This window comes from Pelophylax lessonae (genome assembly GCF_965119305.1).
Source record: "Pelophylax lessonae genome assembly, chromosome: 8".
Taxonomy (NCBI): Eukaryota; Metazoa; Chordata; class Amphibia; order Anura; family Ranidae; genus Pelophylax; species Pelophylax lessonae.
Window position 1 is genome coordinate 35,561,304 of NC_138775.1, and position 22,085 is coordinate 35,583,388.

The 22,085-nt window shown below is 46.5% G+C and overlaps 1 protein-coding gene across 1 annotated transcript in view; it reads right to left on the minus strand.

The window, feature by feature from the left end:
• The window catches only part of OGG1 (8-oxoguanine DNA glycosylase), a 34,623-nt gene extending 14,312 nt beyond the window's left edge, over window positions 1–20,311 (minus strand). Inside the window, exons 1-4 of the mRNA XM_082265773.1 lie at window positions 20,157–20,311; window positions 15,653–16,035; window positions 13,375–13,554; window positions 5,687–5,865 (exon numbers count right to left, since the gene is read on the minus strand). Of these exons, the coding sequence (XP_082121899.1) occupies window positions 5,687–5,865; window positions 13,375–13,554; window positions 15,653–16,035; window positions 20,157–20,266 (852 nt within the window). The 5' untranslated portion in view covers window positions 20,267–20,311. The remainder of the gene's footprint in view (window positions 1–5,686; window positions 5,866–13,374; window positions 13,555–15,652; window positions 16,036–20,156) is intronic.
• Window positions 20,312–22,085: the final 1,774 nt, after the last annotated feature.

Consider the following 22,085-nt stretch of genomic DNA (forward strand, 5'->3'; position numbering starts at 1 on the left):
GCCATGCAAATTCTCGAGGATGATTGGGCTAAGGACATAGGAAGGACAATACACTGTCCTTATTCAATGAAACTTTGAAACCACCTTAGAAGGAAGGATGGATTCGGATGAAGAACAACCTTATCCCTATGAACCACCAGATCTGGGGAACAACAGGATAATGCAGCCAGTTCTGACACCCTGCGTGCAGAAGTGATAGCCACCAAGAAGACCACCTTCTGGGATAAAGTAAGCAAGGGAATCTCCCTGATATTTTCAAAGGGAGGTGTCTGAAGAACCGACAGCACCAAATTAAGATCCCAGGATGGTAACGGCGCGTGCACTGGCAGAGCCAGGTGTCGCACCCCCTGGATGAAATTCCGCACCAAGGAATGAGTAGACAAAAGCTTCTGAAAGAAGATAGCAAATGCTGAAACCAGACCCTTGATAACACTCAAGGCCAGCTTCTGCTCAACTCCCTGTTGCAGAAAGCCAATATTCGGACTACCGAATAAAGATGTAGATGGAACCCAAGGGATTCACATCACACAATATAAGACTTCCATGTACGATGATAATCTTTCTGGAAGTCGCTTTCCTTGTTTTAACTAGAGTAGGAATAACTGAAGCTGACAATCCCTTGTCCTTCAGCACCTGGGTCTCAATAACCAGGCCGTTTAAAACCAGCGATCATAAAGCAGGATGGAAGATCGGTCCCTGAGACAGTAGATCCTCCCTGAGAGGAAGTCTCCACGGGACGTCCGCCATCAGTCTGACCAAGTCGGCGTAACAAGCTCGACGAGGCCAGTCCGGAGCTGCCAGGATTACTGGAATTCCTTCCTCCTCTATCTTGCGAAGAAGTCTTGGCATTAACCCAAGAGGAGGGAAGGCATACATTAGCTGGTATTGCCCCCACGGGGCGATCAGTGCGTCTGCGGTTTCTGCTAGAGGATCGCGGGAGCGAGCCACGAATCTCTGAACTTTCCTGTTGAATCGAGATGCCAACAGATCCATATCCGGGGTGCCCCATCGTAGGCACAACTGGTGGAAAACGTCTGGATGGAGGGACCATTCCCCCTGATCCAGAGTCTGACGGCTGAGATAATCTGCCTGCCAATTCTCCACCCCCGGAATGAACACCGCAGAGATTGCTGGAACAAATCGTTCCGCCCAGCGAAGAATGCAAGCCACTTCTTTGGCCGCTCGGACACTCTTGGTGCCCCCCTGGTGATTGACATAAGCCACGGCCGTGGCGTTGTCCGACTGGATCCGAACCGGGCTGCCCTGGAGCTGCTCGGTCCAGTGAATCAGACAAAGTCTGATCGCTCTCAGTTCCAATACATTTATCGGTAACCTGGATTCTTCCGGGGACCAAAGTCCCTGGACAGATAACTGACCGAGAATTCCTCCCCATCCGGATAGACTGGCATCCGTGGTCACTGTCGTCCAATATATTGGCAGAAATGACTTTCCCTGGCTGAGCATCGGAGACCGAAGCCACCAGACCAGAGACTCTCTGGTCTGTTTGCTCAATCGGATCTGATTGTCCAGGGATTCCGGATTCCGATTCCATCTGAGAGGAATCTCTTGCTGAAGAATTCGGGTATGGGACTGGGCAAATGGGACTGCTTCGAAGGAAGCCACCATCAACCCCAGACCCCTCATGCAGGTCCGAAGGGAAGACCAGCTGTTGGTGGACTGCTGATTGAATCTTTCGGAGTTTCCCTACCGGAAGAAAAACTCTTGTCCTGACTGTGTCTAGAATTAGACCCAGATATTCGAGCCTCTGGGTGGGAACCAGAAATGACTTTTGCTGGTTCACCAGCCACCCGAATTCCTGTAAAGAAATCATAGTAATTTCTATGTTTTGTAGCAAGGTCTGAGGAGACTCTGCATGAAGCAGAAGATCGTCTAGGTAACCTAGAATCGATATGCCTCTTTGGCGCAGAAGTGCCAACATTGGGGCCAACACCTTCTTGAAGACCCGCGGAGCCGTGGCGAGACCGAAAGGTAACGCCACAAACTGATAGTGGTTCTCTTCTACGGAAAAACGTAGAAACCGCTGATGTCCTGCGAAAATGGGAATGTGAAGATATGCGTCCTAGATGTCTATGGACGCTAGGACATCCCCTGGATGCAGAAAGGCTGCTACTGTGCGAATGGACTCCATTCTGAATCTTCTTATGTAGACAAAAGAATTGAGTGCCCTTAAGTCCAGAATTGGACGCACTTTGCCCTCTTTCCTGGGTATTGTAAATAGGTTTGAATAAAAACCCCTGAAAGCATTCTGTCCAAGGAACGTGGACTACCACTCCTTGTTGTAGTAAATCTGTGACTGCTCTCCACAGATCGTCTAAACGATCCGGGGATAGTCGGCTATTGGAAGGGAAGAATCGCGCCGGTGGGAGAGATCGAAACTCGATCTTGTACCCTGACCTTATGACTTCGCAAACCCATCTGTCCGGGATTCTGGAAAGCCATGGATCCGGGAACCGGCGAAGACGTCCCCCCACCCCAGTTATGGGTGGGGGGCGCACCTTCAGGCTTTGGACGGTTTATCTTCAGGTCTAGAGGGGGCGGGCTTTTGCTTGCCCGACCAACGACCCCTGACGCCTCCTGCAGGAGCTTTGGAGGACTTAATTTTTTCACCCGCGGGACGAAAAAAACCTCTTGTGAGCAGAAAAAGAAGGCCCTCGTCTTTGACGAGTTCCTTTACCTTTAAAATTTTGCGGTAAAAAGGTGCTCTTTCCACCCGTGAGATCCTTAATGATCTCATCTAAGTTGGCTCCAAATAGACGCTCTCCTAAAAAGGGGAAATTAGCCAATGCTTTTTTGGAACCTTGGTCGGCTAACCAACCTTTTAGCCACAGTGTACGCTTGAGAACCACCGCTGAGACAGATGCTCGCGCCAATAATGAAGTGGCGTCTAACGCCGCATCACACACAAACTGTAACCCCCAACAAATCTGATACCGCCTGAGGGACCTCTTCTAGGTCCCGGCGTAACCACTTGGTCCATACAGTTACAGCCTGCGAAACCAGACCAATAGCAATTATTGGTCTGAAAGCTGATCCAATCAAGGTAAACATGGTGCGAGACATAGCTTCTATCTTGCGATCCACTGGATCTTTAAAAGACGGAGCGTCTTCTAGAGGAATAACCGTGGCTTTATTCAATCTAGCAATTGGTGAATCCACCACAGGTGGTTCTGTCCATATCTAAATGAGGGTTTCCTCAAACGGATAACGCCTGTCAATGCGTTTAGAAATAGTAGAAATGCGTTTTGGCAGACTCCATTCTTCTTTGATTGGATTGCCAAAACATTTGGGCAATGGAAAAACCTTCGCCACTAGATGCGTTTTTAGTCCCAAAAGGGATTTCAGTTTCAGCTATTTCTGACGGAATACCCTGTAATCTTAAGGTCTCTTGAACAGATACCATGAGTGCGTTTACCAACGCTTCCTCTCTGGCTATGGCTGATGCCGAAACATCCTCCTCACTGTCTGAAAAGACAGTACACGAGACACCAATACCAGATGAAGTACCTGCAACTGCAGAAATAGGCTCAGAGTCTGAATCCGAGGTTTCAGATAATAAGGGGTTAGGCGGGGGTCGCTTACTTGCGCCCTGTCCCTGATAAGCCACTTCCACCCGGGACACAAGCTTCCATAATAGCGGACAATGATTTAATCGTCAGTGGGGTGCTGGAGGATCCCGCAGACCCCTCGAGGGGATCCGGAGGAGATACATGAGTGGCAGGGTCCATGTTAATTCAGGACACCTTTGCCAGAAAACACAAAAAAACTTTTTTTTTTTTTTTTTTTAAATAAAAAAATACCTCTTTTTTTTTTTTTAATAATTTTTTTTTTTTTTTTTTTATGTGTCTCCCCCTAGCGCAATAGCGCCCCTCAGAGTACCTGCTTCTCGATCCCACAGAGAGAGAAAGAGGGACCCCCAAGGCTCACCAACCGATGCAGTGAAGTTTCCAACCAACTGCAGTCAGCGTCTGTTTTTACAGACTGGAAGGAGCTGTTGCTTTTCCCCGGGTAGAAGGACGTGGCTCCGCCCCCTGTGTAAGCCTTCCGGCGTTCCCAGCTCTCCACGAGGTAGCTGGGCTCATGAAACATGGCCGCCCCCATATAGGAGACATTAGACTCCAAAAACATGGCGGCCGGCGTGACCTGAGGACATGCATGCACCTGGTCTACGGCAAAATGGCGGCGGACCGCCGAAATCGTTTTTCCCAGCACATCCACCTGCATCTCTGCTGAGTGGCGATTGATAGATCTACAGGAGATACACTACAAATAAGGTAGGATTATACCTCCTATGTCTGCTGTAATGCTACAGTCTGCTGGGTAGAGTGTTAGCTCTCAAACCAAGTCCACTTCCCACAAACACATACTGTATTTACAAGGGGGACTTTTAGTGTCAGATATATACTGACCATATATGGAGGGGCCCATAATTCATACTGCCTCATAACGAGGAAAGAAAAAAGGGAACGTTTACTCACCATACCGAACCGACAGGCACCCTCTCTTCACAATACCCTCTCCACCGGGGTGGGGGTTTGTGGACCACTCCGGACGCCTCGACTCTCTGGTTCCTGGCGTCCAAGCGAGACTTTTAACTCGCAAGGTCAGTCCCTCCACTGGGACTCCGTCGCGGCCGACCCAGCGCGGAGCTCTGGTCTGCACGCGCTCGTAGGCAGAAACCGGGGTGACCACTGGATCTCAACATCCAGCCCGTCGCCCGGCCCCGCATACTTACTTGAATGTGTCGCGGCCGACCAAGCGCAATGCAATGGTCTGCGCGCGCTCGTAGGCCGGCTGGGGTGACCACTAGTGTCGCCCAGTCCGGCGTTTGCTTGAAGATCTCACAGGAAAAACACTGGAGAAAAAACTACCTAAAAAATATTTCTTCTAAATAAAAAATCTTGCCAGGACCAAAAAGATCCCAGCAAGGAGCTTAGGTCCTTACTCCTGACTAGACAGAAAAAAACTGATTCCCTGTAGCAGAGAGAGGGAGGATATACCCTCAGGGACTGCCCCTAAGGTGGAGCCAGAACGTTTTGTCTTTCTGCCTAGTCCTACTCCTGCGGAGACAACATAACCCAGCTCTTGAGAATCAAGAAGACTACGTCTGTCAATGAGCGATAGAGAAACTAATGTTTCAGGCCAGGCTCTTTGCCTTTAAAGAGTCTGTAGCAGGATAGGCTCTACAGCTGTGCTTAGCCAGGACCTCAATGACCATAAGCAGAATATTAAGTTATTCTTCCTAGAAGGGAACCTCTCCTCCTGGGAAAAGAATTCCCTCAGGCTCCAAACTTGTTATGAACTTCCCCAGCCACTATCTGGGCACATTCCCCCAGGGATTGGCTGGAGCCACATTAATATTCAAGCTGTTTGTTTGACTCCACCACCCACTACATTTTGGAAACTTCCAGAAAACAGGGGGAAGCAATCAAACCAGTAGCCTGCAGAGCCCAGAGCAGCCCCAAAGCAATCACAAGCTGTTCTACTGATCACAGGAGAGCCACAAGAACTAAATTTGCTTAACGTAACCAAAAAAAAAAAAACAAAACAAAAAAAAAACAACCTATCTGGGAGGGTGCTACACTAAGATCAACACTGGGCAGGAGTTATGATGGGGAAACAGTTGATCTGAGCTACTGAGAGACTGACTTGAGACTTTTAAACTCACTTTGGCTCCAACTCCGGGCAAATCGCATAGCGCAGTCCTTGCCTCTTCATAGGGAACACGACGAAGGCTCTCCAACCAATCCAGGCCGTGCTTATGTAGGATGGTCCTTGCGCTCTGGCTGACAAACTTTGCTCTGTACCCAAAGCCCAGGTTACGTAACTTGGCCTCTGTGTCATCAGCTGTAGTGTAAAACAAGGAGACAGTATAGGTCAATCACTGGGCAACGCATTATATATTGCCACAAATGTCAACATGATGGATTATACTTCTAGCAATTAGTACCTTATATAAACTACACTGAATGACATATGGAGGACCACATTGTTATGTGTAGTATGTTCCAAAACATGGCTTGCTCTGCTGAGAGATGCAGCATGATGGATGAATCTTCTAGAAGTGAATAGTGTTTGCTAAAATTGCCAGAGACCTCTAGCTCCATCTACAGGCTGCTATGCAATACAGCGCCTCATTGTTTTCATAACACAGAAGTATGTGTTGTGTACCAACTTGACCTCCAGAAATATTTATCCCCCTTCATGACCAGGCGATGTTTTTGTGATACGGCATTGTGTTACTTTAACTGAAAATTGCGACGCTGTACTCAAAAAAAAAAAAAGTATGTAATTTCCATCCCCCCCCCCCCTCCACCAAATAGAGCTTTTTCTGGTAGCAATTGATCACTCACCACTGCGTTATTTGTGGACGCTATAATGTTTGCACAAACCAATAAATATACGCTTATTAGGATTTTTTTTTTTACCAAAGATATGTAGCAGAACCAGGGCTTTTTTTCAGCAGGAACGCGGGGGAACGCAGTTCCGGCACCTCCAGCACTGAATGTATGTAATGGCAAGGGGTGTGGGGTGTGCTGGAGAGTCTCTTGATGCTAGTTGCCTTGAGGATCTATTGTCACTTGTAGGGATCGATTATAGTGTGAGGGTCTATTGTTGCTGGGGGGTCTAATGTTATTGGTAGAGATCTCCTGATGAGGTAGAGGTCTATTGTTGGCTGATATATTGATACTCCTTGCTGGGAGAGCCGTTGTTGCTACTGGAGGGGGTCTAATGTTGCTGGGGTGAATCTTTTGTTGCTGGGTGAGGTATTTTGTTGTGCGTGGGAGGTGGGTAGGGGGTGGAACCAAGGGACAGTGTTCAGAGGTGGGTAGTGGGTGGAGACAAGGGGTGACTCAGAAGGAGGGAGTTCCTGCCCCTATTCTCCGAGAAAAAAAGCCCTGAGCAGAACACATATTGGCCTTAATTTATACATATATATAAATCAGGGCTTGACAAACCCCGGGCGTCAGGTCGCATTGGCGACTAGAATTAGCGACCTGGCGCATGGGGTGCCCTGCAGGAGGTGTCCTGTCCCCCAGTTTCTCAGGCAGACCTGATCGGACCCTTCAGTCTCCTCTATGGAGCGGTAATCTGCCGCCATCTGATCCTGTCCGCCAAAAACAGACGGATGGTGGTTCTATTTTCTATCCATCCCGTGGATCGGATCAGATGGCATCGGATGGAAACAGACAGACGGTCTGTCTCCATTCGATTGCCCTATAGAGGAGAGCGGGGTTCTAGTCGTATTTATGTGTAAATTTAATATCAGATTTTTTTTTAAATAAAGCTTGGTTGTTAGTTTAAAAAAAAACAAAAAAACTGGCTCCTAACTTTTTTAGCTGGCTCCTAGATTTCAGGAAAATTTGTCAAGCCCTGATATAAATATATGTACAGTATATATATAAATGTTACATATATATATATATATATATATATATATATATTTTTTTTTTTTACTTTCTGCTACAAAACATATCCAACAAATAAAAAAGAAAAAAAATCACATTAAAATTAAGGCCAATATGTGTTCTGCTACATATCTTTGGTAAAAAAAAAATCCTAATAAGCGTTATTATAATATTGATTGGTTTGCACAAACATTATAGTGTCTACAAACTATGGTACAGTATATATACTGGAATTTTTATTTATTTATTTTATACTAGTAATGACTGCGAAAAGCAACTTATATTGGGACTGTGATATTGCGAGGGACAATTTGACACTAACTGACACTTTGTGGGAACCAGAGACACTAATACAGTGATCAGTGCTAAAAACAGGCACGGTCACTGTACTAATGGCTGGGAAGGGGTTAAATATCTAGGGCGATCAAAGTGGTAACTGTGTGCCTAGCCAGTGTTTTTGTGTAAACTGTGTGCTGCTTTTACTAAGGGAAGTGATGGATTTTATTCCCTGCTCTGCAGGGACACAAAATCCATCACTTTCCCCACTGACAGGACAGAGCTCTGCCTTGTTTACATAGGCAGAGCTCTGTCCTGTGTCTCTTCCCAACGATAAGTAGGTCCCGGCGAACATCCATTGGTGGCACCTGCAAATCGGCTTCTGCTGTAAGTAATCATAGCAGAAGCGGGCCGCCAGCGGCGCACTACCAACGAGGAAGTGCAGAATCACATATATAATATATATATATATATATATATATATATATACACACACACACACGATTCTGCACAGAACGGCTGCCCTGTAGCAGTAAATTTGCTATGGGGCAGTCAGGAAGTGTATACCCTACACATTTATTGTATATAGAGTACTGAATACATACATAGCTTTTGCACATGGTGTATAGCATATGCTGTAAATTTGCTGCACTTCTTTTTAATGTGAGATATATTTTAAATGGAGTATAGCAAAACCAGAGAAAACTTGACACATCAGCGCTCAGAATTTGCAGAGAAGCGTGCCATAAAGTATGCAAATGTCACTGTGCAGCTCGGGCTGGATGATTGTGGCAGCGCTGCCCGTCTCTGATCAGGAAATCTTGTACTGGACAAACTGCAAAGAACAGAAGGGCGCAAACGTCTAGTGCATTATCTCAAGTACTTACTTTATTGTAAGATAAAAGATCCCAAAAAAATATAAACTCACAAAGCAAACATGGAATAATTGCGTATCATGATACAGGGTCCGGAAGTCCACCCTCCAACCTCATGGGATCACATGACTGGCGGAACCAACTGAAGGCCCCCCTTTCGCAAAGCAATGACCTTGCTCTGAGCAAGAGTACCTGTCCCCCAAAAAGCATCAGTTGGACTTCTGGACTCTGTATCATGATACTCCATTATTCCATGCTTGGTTTGCGAATATGTATTTTTTTAATATTTTATCTTACAATAAAGTGCTTAACGCGTACCTCCACTTTTGTTGGAAAAAAAACATTCCCCTCTAGGTGATCTCTGTACATTGCAAGGATTATAACAACCTTTGTTGCAGATTCCTACCTTTTGTTATTCTGAAGAAATCCCTGTTTGTTCTTCTGTGCTGAGTGGGTCTAATGGGAGTGGTTTCATAATTATCTATGAGCTGTGGCAGCTGCAGGGCTCTAATGAGGAAAGCTGCTGGGCCTACATCCCTTTGTTCCTATTCGGGGTATCTCACCAAAAATTACATTTTTATTGCAGGGGATGCCAGAAATCTGACTTGTATCTTAAGCAGACTTATGTGAAAATTGGAAAGCCAATCACACAAGCAGGAAATTATGTTTCTGGGGGTGTGGTCAGTATACATTCTGTGTACAGAACAGCTCCAGGCGGCCATATTGCATTGCAATTTCAGAAAATACAACAGCTGCAGATTGAAAAGGAAAGGTTTTGTAAAATAACAATCTATTACAATATGATTTGTGTCGCAATTGTATACGCTACATTGTTTTTTCTTTATTTGCTATTTTTTTTTTCCCCACGAAAGTGGAGTTACCCTTTAAGATAAAGCACTAGGCATTTGCACCCTTCTGTTCTTTGATGCCTTAATGGAGACCTATAAAGATAATCTCTGTCAGCTATCATTGCTTTGTAGTGTAGAGCTAGCACAAAACCTTGTCAGGGGTAAGGCAGCAAAGGGGCGCCATGCAGGGGCAGACTAACAACTTTCGGCCCAGGGGGCAAATACAAACCAGAGGCCCACGGTGCAGCGACTCAGCCCCCTCCCACTCTTCCAATCCTCCTCCCAACCCCCAGTCCAAGCTGAAGCCCTGCTCCAGATACTCTCTACGTACCGGCTGAATCCGAGTTCCCGACCTGGCCAGCAGTGGGAGGTTGGGGGAAGCTGGGACAGCTTTGTTGGGGCTGACCGGGGCAGAAGAGTCTTCGGTAGGGCATGGAACCGGCCTCTACTCAGACACAGTTTACACCATCCATGCTTGGGGGGGCCTGCGCTTTGTCCTTGTCTTCAACCCAAACTCAGTAGGTCAGCGGCAGGGATTTTTTACTTCTCTTCACCAGGAATTCTTTAGGCATGTCTGTGGCAGAAGTGGTGCAGCCTTTTTATGGGGCATCAGGGTGGCCCAGGGGGGAATTGCTGCCTTGCCCACTGGCCCAGTCCTCCCCTGCCGCCATGCATGAGTACAGTCTTAGAAACTCAAGGAAAGAGAGAAAGCCGGCTTTATTCTTGGAAAGTTTAAATGCTAGCAACTTTTTTGCTCTGGGCAAACAATCAAAGAGTCCCCACCTGGAACCCCTTCATCTGATTCGTTTGTCTGGGACAATAAACTTGGCAGCTTTTGAGCTCCCCTGAAGTGCATCTGCCTTTTTTTCTCAAAGTGACTTTCATGGCATAGGACAAACCCCTGCCAGCATTTTGCCCCCAGGTCTATAGTAGAGTGATCTGATTTAGGGCTTGGGGGGAAGCACACTCCAGCTAATGGAGAGCAATTCTCACTTTATAGGTGAATGGCATAAAACATAGTCCCCGAGCTGCAAAGGATTGGGGCTCCCCCTTCTTCAGAGCTTTGGCATTGTTAGATCTGTTGGCCATGGGGAATGCAGTCTGTGCCCTGATATTATATCCTTTGTATGGAGCGTCTGTTGTGCCTGCAGTGGCAAAAGTTTTGTCACTGCAGGTGCAAAACACACTCCAGAACACCAATACTGCTGTATATTAGGGTACAGACTGCAATCACCATGACCAATAGATCTAAATATACCAAAACTCTGAAGAAGGGGAAGCCTCAGTCCTCCTAAATGTATTGGCTCCAACTCCGGGCAAATCGCATAGTGCAGTTTTTGCTTCTTCATAGGGAACACGATGAAGGCTCTCCAACCAGTCCAGGCCGTATTTATGTAGGATGGTCCTTGCGCTCTGGCTGCCAAACTTTGCTCTGTACCCAAAGCCCAGGTTACTTAACTTGGTTTCTGTGTTATATCAGCTGTAGTACGAAACAATGAGACAGTATAGGTCAATCACTGGTCAATGCGTTACATAAAGCCACAAGTGTCAACATGATGGATTATACTTCTAGCAATTAGTATCTTATATAACTACCCTGAATGACATATGGATGACAACATTGTTATGTGTAGAATGTGCCAAAACATGGCTTGCTCTGCTGAGAGATGCAGCATGAAGGATGAATCTTCTAGAAGTGAATAGTGTTTGCTACTATTGCCAGAGACCTCTAGCTCCATCTACAGGCTGTGATGCAATACAGCCCCAATCCTCCTAAATGCACTGGCTATGTTTTATGCCACACACCTATATAGTGACCACAGCTCTTCAACTAGCTGGAGTTTCAAGGAATTATTTAATTCATGCACAGCATTCCTCTTTTACCTTTACAAGCTGCCATTGTAGACCTTCTGGCTTTCTGTGATTTTAATACTTTCTGAGTCACTGACCCAGAACCAGCATGTAGTAAGTGAATACTGGGCAAATTCAGTTCTGCTGATTTACAAACACTTTATTACCAAAAGTATTGGGACGCCTGCCTTTACATGCACATGAACTTTAATGGTATCCCAGTCTTAGTCCGTAGGGTTCAATACTGAGTTGGCCCATCCATTGCGGCTATAACAGCTTCAACTCTTCTGGGAAGGCTGTCCACAAGGTTTAGGAGGCCAGTCAAGATCCTCCACCCAAAACTCGCTCATCCATACCTTTATGGACCTTGCTTTGTGCACTGGTCTAAATCATTTGGTGGAGGGGGGGGGGGGGGGTTATGGTGTGGGGCAGCTTTTCAGGGGTTGGGCTTGGCCCCTTCGTTCCAGTGAAGGGAACTCTCAAGGCGTCAGCATGCCAAGACATTTTGAACAATCATATGCTCTCAACTTTGTGAGAACAGTTTGGGGATGGCCCCTTCCTGTTCCCCTGTTCCAACATGACTGCGCACCAGTGCACAAAGCAAGGTCTATAAAGACATGGATGAGTGAGTTTGGGGTGGAGGAACTTGACTGGCATGCAGAGTCCTGACCTCAACCCAAGAGAACTCCTTTGGGATGAATTAGAGCGGAGACTGCGAGCCAGGCCTTCTTGTCCATCATCAATTCCTGACCTCACAAATGCGTTTCTGGAAGAATGGTCAAAAATTCTCATAGACACACTCCTAAACCTTGTGGACAGCCTTCCCAGAAGAGTTGAAGCTGTTATAGCTGCAAAGGGTGGGCAAACTCAATATTGAACCCTACAGACTAGGACACCATTAAAGTTCAAGTGCTTGTAAAGTTAGATAGCCCAATACTTTTGGTAATATAGTGTATATTAATTCCAGGTCTAAGACTAGGAAGACATTAAAGTCCTTGGATCTGCATTACAGCTAGTTATTTTCAAGAAATGTCTGGGTAAGCAATGGCAGTGTCTGGAATTGTCTCAGCACAGGCGTGATTCTTTTTTAAGGTGAAGGGGATCTGAGCTATTCTCTGACTTCGGAAAAAAGTACAAGTGTGTGTCACACGGATATGGTATATTTTGTCGCTGTAATGTTATTAAGAAGCAATTCCTTCTCCATAAATGTTTTATTTATGTTGTTTATCAGTAACGTTGCCATGAAGAAGTCATTCTTTGATGAAACGCGTAGGGCGTGGCCTAAGTGCAGTGATGTCATCACGTACTGTGGAGTATTTCGATCTATATTAGATTAGTCAGTTTAAAGTGCTGAGATTTATTTTATATGCGAGTGCAATTGATTGTTAATTTGATAAAGTCAGTCTTTATAGTTTTATATTATTGTGGGCATGTTTATTTTCCATACTCAGGCATCCTAGCAACATTGAGAAGTAGAAATGTCTAATACCTAGAGTAATAAGGAGGAGCAGAGCCATTTGGGGTGTTTGCACATGCTGACTATAACCACTCATATACAGAGTCATGGGGTTCATATACAGAGTCATGGGGTTTTGGGAAGTGTTCATTTTTACTTGAGCATGGTGGAATGGTGGAGGAATCTAAGTAAGAGGAGTGTGCGCTGCAATAGGGGGCACACATCATTTTTGCAAAGGAATGTTCTGGTATAATCACTTTGCACTGGATGAATTTAAAGGCACATGCACTTTAATCTATGTAGACTACTATAAGGGGGTTTACACCACACCGGAATCTTTCTTGCACTATCAAAATTTTTGTTTTGAATGAACTCATTTATGAGCTTAAAGGCACATGCACTTTATTTTACATCTGTTATTTCACTAGTTTGTATTTATTTGTTCATTGATATGCCTATCATGTATATGTAATTCTTTTTTTTTTTCCCCAACCGAGGGGATTTAGCGTTGCCTTAGTAGAGTATAAACAGTACCAGCACAACAGCTAGATCAAATCTGAAATCCTAGAACAAAACTAGAAGTCGTTTGCTTTTGAACACCACCATCCTGCAACCAGTTGATGTCCAGAGAGGCGGCCTACCTGCCAATGCCTGGAGACTGGGGAAGGAGTAATAATCCACAGAATCGAGACGGCACAGGTGTCTTCCCAGACTGCTGCAAACTCGTTCGATCATTCCTGTGATACGCGAGATGTGGTTGTTGGAGGTACAGATGAATGAGAAGAGACATTCTACGGGATCCTGGCGCAGGATGCGAATTCCTGGGGAGAGGTGACAACACTTTATTTCATGGATTATAACACACAGTTGCAGCACAAGGAGAATGGGATTGTACGATAAGGCTGAGTTACAGAAGTTGAGTATCTTTTCTCAATAGTGCATATGAAAAAGAAAAGGAGGCGCAAACACCTAGTGCATTACCCTTGGAGTAGTGGCGGGGTTGAATGAGGGAAGTAATGATCACACCTGTGGGCATGGAGCATAAGGCATGGAAGGTATCTGAACAGCAATGATCTCCTTACGAATTGTATCAATCTTCTGTTTGAAGTGGTAGGCAATCTCCTGGGCAGTGAGTGAGTCGGTGGGAGGGTGTAGTGGAGGACAGAGTAGAGAATTTAAGGTAGCGAAGAGTTGCCGGGGGCGTGATGACAGGCTGTTAATGAGAGTGATAAAATAGGTCTGTTTGGCAGTGTGGGGACTGGAATTGTATTTTTGGAGGGCAGATTTATATTGGTTGAAATCCTTCTGAGACCGAGTCTTGCGCCATAGGCGCTCAAGAGCGCGGCTATGCTTTTTCAGACTTCTAGTGTTATCGGTTTGCCAAGGTTGAAGGGGTCGGGGCCTGATTCGGTGTGTGGTGAGGGGGGCCATTGTGTCCAGGGAGGCTAAGAGTGAAGCGTTGTAGACAGAAGTGGCTAGGTTGGTGCAGGACAGGGGTGCGATTTTGTCATAGAGGTGGTCGGTAGCAGAGTAGAGAAGAGAAGGGTTGAGATGGCATAGGTTTCTGCGGGTAACTGTACAGTAGCTGGAGGGAAAGGGGGTGGAGGAGAGGGAGAGAGTGAAACTAATAAGGTAGTGATCAGAAAGAGGGATCTTTTTGTCGTGTCTGGAGAGGGGGCTCACCTGTTGGCGGAGTGATCCCCGTGGCATGCTTTTCATTACAGCACAATTTGCAGTTTCCCGATCCATGCCCTGTAGCGTGGGGGGGGGGTCCCTTTCCCTCTCTGGTCCCGTTCCCCCTCCGTCCCCCCGGTCCACCTCTTCCTTCCTCCCCTCCCTTATTCCCTTCTACACTCCCTTCCTAGTCCCTCTTTTGTCCTTCTTTTGCTTCCTTCTTTTCTTTCCGTCGCTTTCCATCTTTCTTGCGGTTTCTGGGTGGGACCGCCTGTTTCACATCAGAAAAAGTTACTAGCTGGGGCCGGATTCTTCTGTGAGGCCTACGAGGAGGGATGCTTTAACCTGTTAATCCTCTTGGGGGAATTACGTTTGATCTGTCACTCACAGCCTTACAGAACTGTTCTTCTATGACTTATGTTGTTGTACCGTGATTTGCTTCTGTTGCATTCCTCTTCTGTATGTACCGTATTTTCCGGCGTATAAGACGACTGGGCGTATAAGACGACCCCCCTAATTTTCAAGTTAAAACATAGATTTTTGGCTATACTCGTCATATAAGACTACCCCCCTTCCGAAGCAAGGCAACACCATTGAAAAACATCAGATTTCTCATAGATCTCCAAGGTACCCCAAGTACTGTAATACATGTAATCTCTCATATCTCCAAGGTACCCTAAGTATAAAGTATTACCGGTAGATGTAATCTCAAGATGCTGGCTGTGCGGGAATCCTGTACCGGTATACCGTATGTACCGTAGCTTCGGCTACATACAGTATACCAAGCTGAGCCAATCACAGTGAGCGATGTATTCTACTATTGAATGCAAAGCCTGCTCGGATTGGCAGAGTCAGAGAGGCGGGCTGATGTTACTTCGCCAATCCGAGCAGGCTTTGCATTCAATAATAGAATACATCGTTCTCCCTGATTGGCTCAGCGCGGTACACTGTATGTAGCCAAAGCTACGGTACATACGGTATACCGGTACAGGATTCCCACACAGCCAGGGTCTTGAGACATCTACCGGTAATACTTATACTTAGGTTACCTTGGAGATATTATACTCGGAGTATAAGACGACCCCCCATTTTTGGGGAATTTTTTTGAGGTTCAAAAGTAGCCTTATACGCCAGAAAATACAGTATGTATTATGTATTTTGTTATGCCTGTACCCGGATGTTCTCAATAAATATATATTTGCAAAAAAAAAAAAAATGACACAGATGTAATTATCAGACAATTACCTGAAAACTCTCTGGCTACTTTCTGAAAGTTGGTGTCTGATTCTCCCCATTGCTTATAGAGATTCTGGAGATGGAGATGCAGCTGGAAATAATCCTCCAGTGTTTCCCTGTCTTTCTTGCAGTCTTTGGAGTCATTATGAATAGGTACATTTGTCCAGTCATCGTCTTTTTCTTGTTTTATGTCTTCAGTGTCGATGGTCCCAGCAGTGGTCTTCTGCAGCTTTCTCTTTCTGGCCTTCTTCCGTGTTTCCTTATTTGATTTACCCTCTTCTTCCTCTGTGTTGGGGTAAACGGCGTACCAGAGACGGTCATCCTTCTGTGTCAGGGTCCACACACGCCCATGTACCACGCCGGTCCAGAAACCTAGACTGCTCTCCCTCCACCTGAATAAAAATGACAAGTCTTTCACAAATGACATCAACAGAGGACTGTGTGTCGCCAGCTTCCCCAAAGCACCAAGCACAATGGGAACGCTTTTCTCAAGGAGTTAAAGATCTGATTGCCTTGCCTTATAATGAAATGCAATGCAAAAAGGGAGGAGAACCAGTACTTTAAAGCTGAACTTTGCTTGGACCAATGGAATGCTGAATATACCATACCTGTAGGATCCCTCTAGAACAGTGGTCCTCAACCCTGGCCTACAGGGCCCACTAACAGGCCAGGTTTGCAAGATAACTGAAATACATCCCAGGTGAGATCATTTGCTGCTCAGTGATTGCAGTACTCTAGTCTGCATCTCCCCAAGGTAATACTTAAAATCTGGCCTGTTAGTGGGCCCTGAGGACCGGAGTTGAGGGCCACTGCTCTAGAACACATGTGTCAAACAGAAGGCCCGCGGGCCAAATTCTGCCCTCCAGGCCAATTCATGTGGCCCTCGCACCTCTCTTGCAGGTGTGGCAATCCCCTGATTTCCTCCTCCACCTTGTCTCAGCAGTTAGCAGCAGAAAGGAGGAGAGAACTCCTCCTATAGGTCCTGCCCTTCTCTATGAAGGTGCAGAGAAAATATCCACCCCCCCCCCCGCCAATCTCAGCAGCTGGCAGCAGAGAGAGCAGAACTCCTCCTACAGATCCTCTATCTCTGTGCAGCAACCCTTCGTCTCCAGCTTCCCTGGGCTCAGCAGACTCCAGTCCTCCTCTGGTCCTCCTCCTGACCCTGCACCCTCCTCTGGTCCTCCTCCTGACCCTGCACTTTCTGCTTCACAGCTCCACCCCTAGCTTCTTCCCGACAGCAGCACAAGATAAGGGGGGGGGGGTGCACTGTGATGTAAGGGAGAATGGGGGACTCTTGACTTCTAATAGTGGGGGGGCTGGTGACATTGATATAAAGGAGGTGGGGACATCTTGTCTTACAGATACAGCCGGCCCTTTGAGGGCAATCATAATGCTGATGTGGCCCCACAATGAAATTGATTTTGACACCCCTGCTCTCGAAGCTGGAAATCACTGTAGTACTCCAGTGATCTCCACTGGCTTACGGATCCCATACCGAGCGGCTGCCCTGCTGAACTGTGAACACAGTAGGTCGGCTGCTTGGCATGGGCGTCATTCAGAGAATGCTTTGCATTATCTCAATGAATGCAAAGCATTCTCTGAATGGGGCCCATGCTAAGTAGCCAAAAAACCCTGTGTTCACTGTGCAGTCGCTCCACGTTGGACACAGGATCTAGTGAAGGTCACCGGAGTAACAGTGCCCACTACAAAGATTTCCAGCTTTCAGGGGCTTGGTGTTTGCATAGGTCCAAGCCAGACCAATGTAACGATGTAAAAAATGCCATACATGGAATTCATTGTTAACACCATTTAAGCTGATTTTTCAAGCTTTTAAAGCTAGCAGGGTAACATTTCAGAAATATCACAGAAGCCAATCGTAACTTGTTTTACAATCAAAAAGAAAGACCAGCCCCAATCCTACTTACATTATTCCTTTAACCTCTTGCTGCCCACGGAATGCATATGTGCAAAAGCAAGGAGGATGGGCATTAACACCAGCATGCAGCATATACACGTATATGGATGGGTGAGGTTTCTGAGCCAAAAGCACATTCACTGCGCACTCCCAGCAAAGTGACCTGGCTGTCAGAGAGAGTTCCTGGTCTCCAAAAATGATCGGGAGCTGGTGGGACCAGATCCCAATCATGTAACCACTGGCCAATCACAGCAGTCACATGAATGGGCAGCCCTAACCATCCCCCGGGTGTAAAGACTCAGTTAAAGAGATGCCAGGGCTGGCTGGGAAAGGGTTTTGGAATATATAGTCCTGCCAGGGTTGGCTTCATGTACTTATGTATTTTAAAAAACCCGGTTTCTACATATAGATTGTATACATACATATAGGCAGCCATATTTCCCCATTACATACACAGCCTCTGCTTCAAGCTTTGCAGGGCTACACAATAGTTGTGCTTAGCAGCTTAAAGTGGTTATAAAGCTTTGTGTTATTTTTTTTTTTATAAAAATAAACATGCCTATACTTACCTGCTCTGTGTAATGGTTTTGCACAGAGCAGCCCCGATCCTCTTCTTCTGGGGTCCCCCACTGGCGCTCCAGGCCCCTCCTCTTTGTCGGTTTGCCCCCAAGGTAAGCCACTCTACCTGGGGGCACCCGTGCGTGCTCGCTCCCCAGTTCCGCTGCGCCCATTGACATAGACAGCTGGGACTCGGCCCCGCCCCCATGTCACCAAATTTGATAGACATGGGGGCGGCGCCTATACTTACCTGCACTGTGTAATGGTTTTGCACAGAGCAGCCCCGATCCTCTTTTTCTGGGGTCCCCCGCTGGTACTCCAGGCCCCTCCTTTTCGTGGAGTGCCCCCAAGGTAAGCCACTCTACCTGGGGGCACCCGTGCGGGCTCGTTCCCCAGTCCTGCTGCAGCGTCCATTGACACAGACAGCGAGACACAGCCCCGCCCCCCATGTCACCCGATTTGATAGACACGGGGGGCAGCGCCTATACTTACCTGCTCTGTGTAATGGTTTTGCACAGAGCAGCCCCGATCCTGTTCTTCTGGGGTCACCCACTGGCGCTCCGGGCCCATCCTCTTCGTCGAGTGCCCCCAAGGTAAGCCACTCTACCTGGGGGCACCCGTGCATGCTCGTTCCCCAGTCCCGCTGCTGCGTCCATTGATACGCCCGCCGTGTCACTGGATTTGATAGAAAGCAGCGGGAGTCAATCACTGCCGGTGCTATTAATCTGTCTGATGAGGAGTGAGACAGCGGCGGGAGCACATTGCTGGATTGGATGGGTTCAAGTTAGGGATGCACCGAAATGAAATTCTTGGCCGAAGCCGAATAATAATGAAATGCTTGGCCGAAGGCCGAATACCGAACGCGGTGTTTCGCATTTTTTCCATTTATTTTGCCAATTTTTAGGGGGCACGCTGATGGGCACATTTTATGTTAGGGGGCACTCTGATGGGCAAAACAAAACATTTAAATCAGCGTTGCTCTTAACATAAAATATGCCCATTAGCGTGCCCCTTAACATAAAATATGCCCATCAGAGTGCCCCTTAACATAAAATATGCCCATCAGAGTGCCCCTTAACATAAAATATGCTCATCAGCATGTCCCTTAGCATAAAATAAGGGGCACGCTGATGGCCACATTTTATGTCAAGGGAGCACTCTGTTGGGCACATTTTTTTTCTTTTTTTTTTTAAGGGGCACTTTATAGGGCACTCTAATGAGCATGGCAAGTGGCAACATATGGCAAAATATGCCAGTCTGCACACTAATGCTTGTGCAGCTACCGTTTTCTCCCCCAAATGTGCTCCACATACCTGAACTGCAGCCAGGTTGGAGCCAAAAGCCGCGAACAGGGGGGCGGGGCGTGCACATAGTGTCACGCTCGCTGGACCGAGTGTGAAGGAGCCGCAGTCAGGAGCAGGGGGCGGGACGCACGCGTGACGTCACACCCCCTACTCGCGGCCGGACAGGACACCGGCGGCATGTGAGCAGGGAGCCGGGAGCCGCAATGAGGAAGGGGACTGAAGGACTCCTAGGTAGCGGGCTCGCGGTCCGGGCGGAAGCATCGCGCGGGCCGCCATTTAGTGACCGCCGCTGACATTGCTCGGCACAAATTTATTCGGCCTTTTTACTTATTCGGCCGAACACCGAAAGTGCTATTTTTTCTATTTTCGGCCGAATAATGTTCGGCCGCCGAACATTCGGTGCATCCCTAGTTCAAGTAAGAAAAGGGGGGGGGGGCGGTTCTGCCAAAAACGCACCTCCCTGTTGAAATGCATTGAAAACGCAGCAAGAAAGCATCAATAAAGCACCTGTGTTATGTTTTTGATGCGGTTTTTGAGTCACATTAACGATGAAAAACACACCAGAAGCATAGTAAAGTCGTGTCAAGTCATGGCAAAGTCATGTGCATTTTCAGTGCTATTATTGGCACCTTTTTCTCTTATCGGCAAAATGCGGATAACACCATTTTAGGCCGATAGGTTTATTTATAACTTGGAAATTCTATTCTTATATACAGATTTATATAAAGCAATGTACCGAAAAGATTGGCCACCTGGAAGCACAAAATCCAGCCTGAGTTCAGAGGACGGGCAGGGCAGAGAACGCCAGAGAGCAGGACACGCTGACAGAGACGTGAGATGACGCATTTTCTTTTAGTGACCTAAACAGAAATGAATTTCGGTTATAAAGACAATAGAAAAAGGACCAATAAGAATAAAACAAATACAATCTTACAATAAAACCATACAGTGGATATAGAAAAGAATCACCCCCCTCTAAAATAATCACATTTTGTTGCTTTGCAGCCTGAAATGAAGACAGACATACTTTTTGTTTTATCCAGGTGTATTTACCAGTGCAACTGACTGTGTTGATGGGGAAAGGAGGTGATTTTCTTTCCTGCAACCAAAAATCGCATCTTCTATGGACTGCTTAACTGTCTTCATAGTATCAATAAAAAAATCTTGTACAAAGATTACCAGGACAATCATGCTAATCCTCAGTGAAACAGATTTTTATTGGACTGCCATAAAACATTTCAAAAAGCACAGCTACATTTTAACATTTTACTCTTTATTTTTTTAGAAAAAAAAAAGGGATATGGTTATGGGAGAGTTATTAGAACTTTGCCATGTGCGCACACACGCATATACATATATACTGAAGAAAATTATAAAAGGTAACACTTGTTTTGCCCCCCATTTTTCATAAGGTGAACTCAAAGATCTAAGAAAACCGGGATTCATCCGTGAGAAGAAAACCTCTCCAAAGTGCCAGACGCCATCGAAAGTGAGCATTTGCCCACTTAAGTCGGTTATGATGAACTGCATCATATTTTGACACTTTTGGGGTTACTAGTGACATTACTACAGTAATCAGTGCTATACATATGCACTGTTACTGTAGAAAATGACACTGGCAGGGAAGGGGTTAAGTGTGTCCCTAGGGGCGTGCTTCTAACTGTGATTGGATGTGGCTGTGTGTGTGTAACAGCAGAGATCAACGGTCTTACATAGCAGGACTGTATGATCTGTGCTGTTACACAGGGGAGAATGACAGGCGGCTTTGTTTACATTAGCCGCCTGCCTTTCTCCCTCTCCACCCGACGATCACGAGTGACCAGCGGACATCGGGTCCGCCGGTTACATGCGCGGGCTGCTTAGGGAATGAGCGGGGGCGGGAGCGCGCCTCCGGCGGTGCGCGCGCTCACCCCCTATTGGCTCCCAGGCTAGTGACGTACCGGTACGTCACTTTGCCTGTGAGGGGCTGACCGCCGCCGTATATAGTCGGGCGGCGGTCGGCAAGTGGTTAAATCAATTTATATCTGAAAAGAAAATATCTGCATCTAGCAGTTCAGGGTTTCCTCCTGGCTCACAAAATGATATAAAAAACTTACTGCCAAACCCCAGATCTGGGACGTCACCACTGCTTTCCCATTTGGTGTGGGAGACACACAGAGGATGTTGGGGACAGCGGTGCTGGCAGGGAGGAGGATTCCGCTGCGGCTTTTATTAAATCTAGAACAGATAAATCAAAGCAAAAAAAATTAAACAGAATCAAACGATACACTCAAAGTCTGACATCAAAGGGCTGTTATTCCCTTTATTTCAAAGGATAAAAGCAACCATAAATCCTCAACACTTCATAGAGGAGGGGTACTGGAGCAGCATGCAAAGTTTTCCAACACAGGACTGAAGCCAAGGACAGGCTATGCAGATGTGGCCCAATTTGCTGAATGAAGCATTATTCACCTAAATCTGAATTCCAAGCAAACAACAATATACACTGATGAAATATACATATATGGGAACTGATTAGGCCGATAAAAAGATCTGTATTTTTGTTTATCCAGTTTCGAGATTTACACTGCTCTGCTACATAGCATAACCCTGTCTGGCAGAAAAGGACGTTGCTGCAGTTAAAGTGTTACTAAACCCAGGAGCCTGCATTCACTATATCTGATCT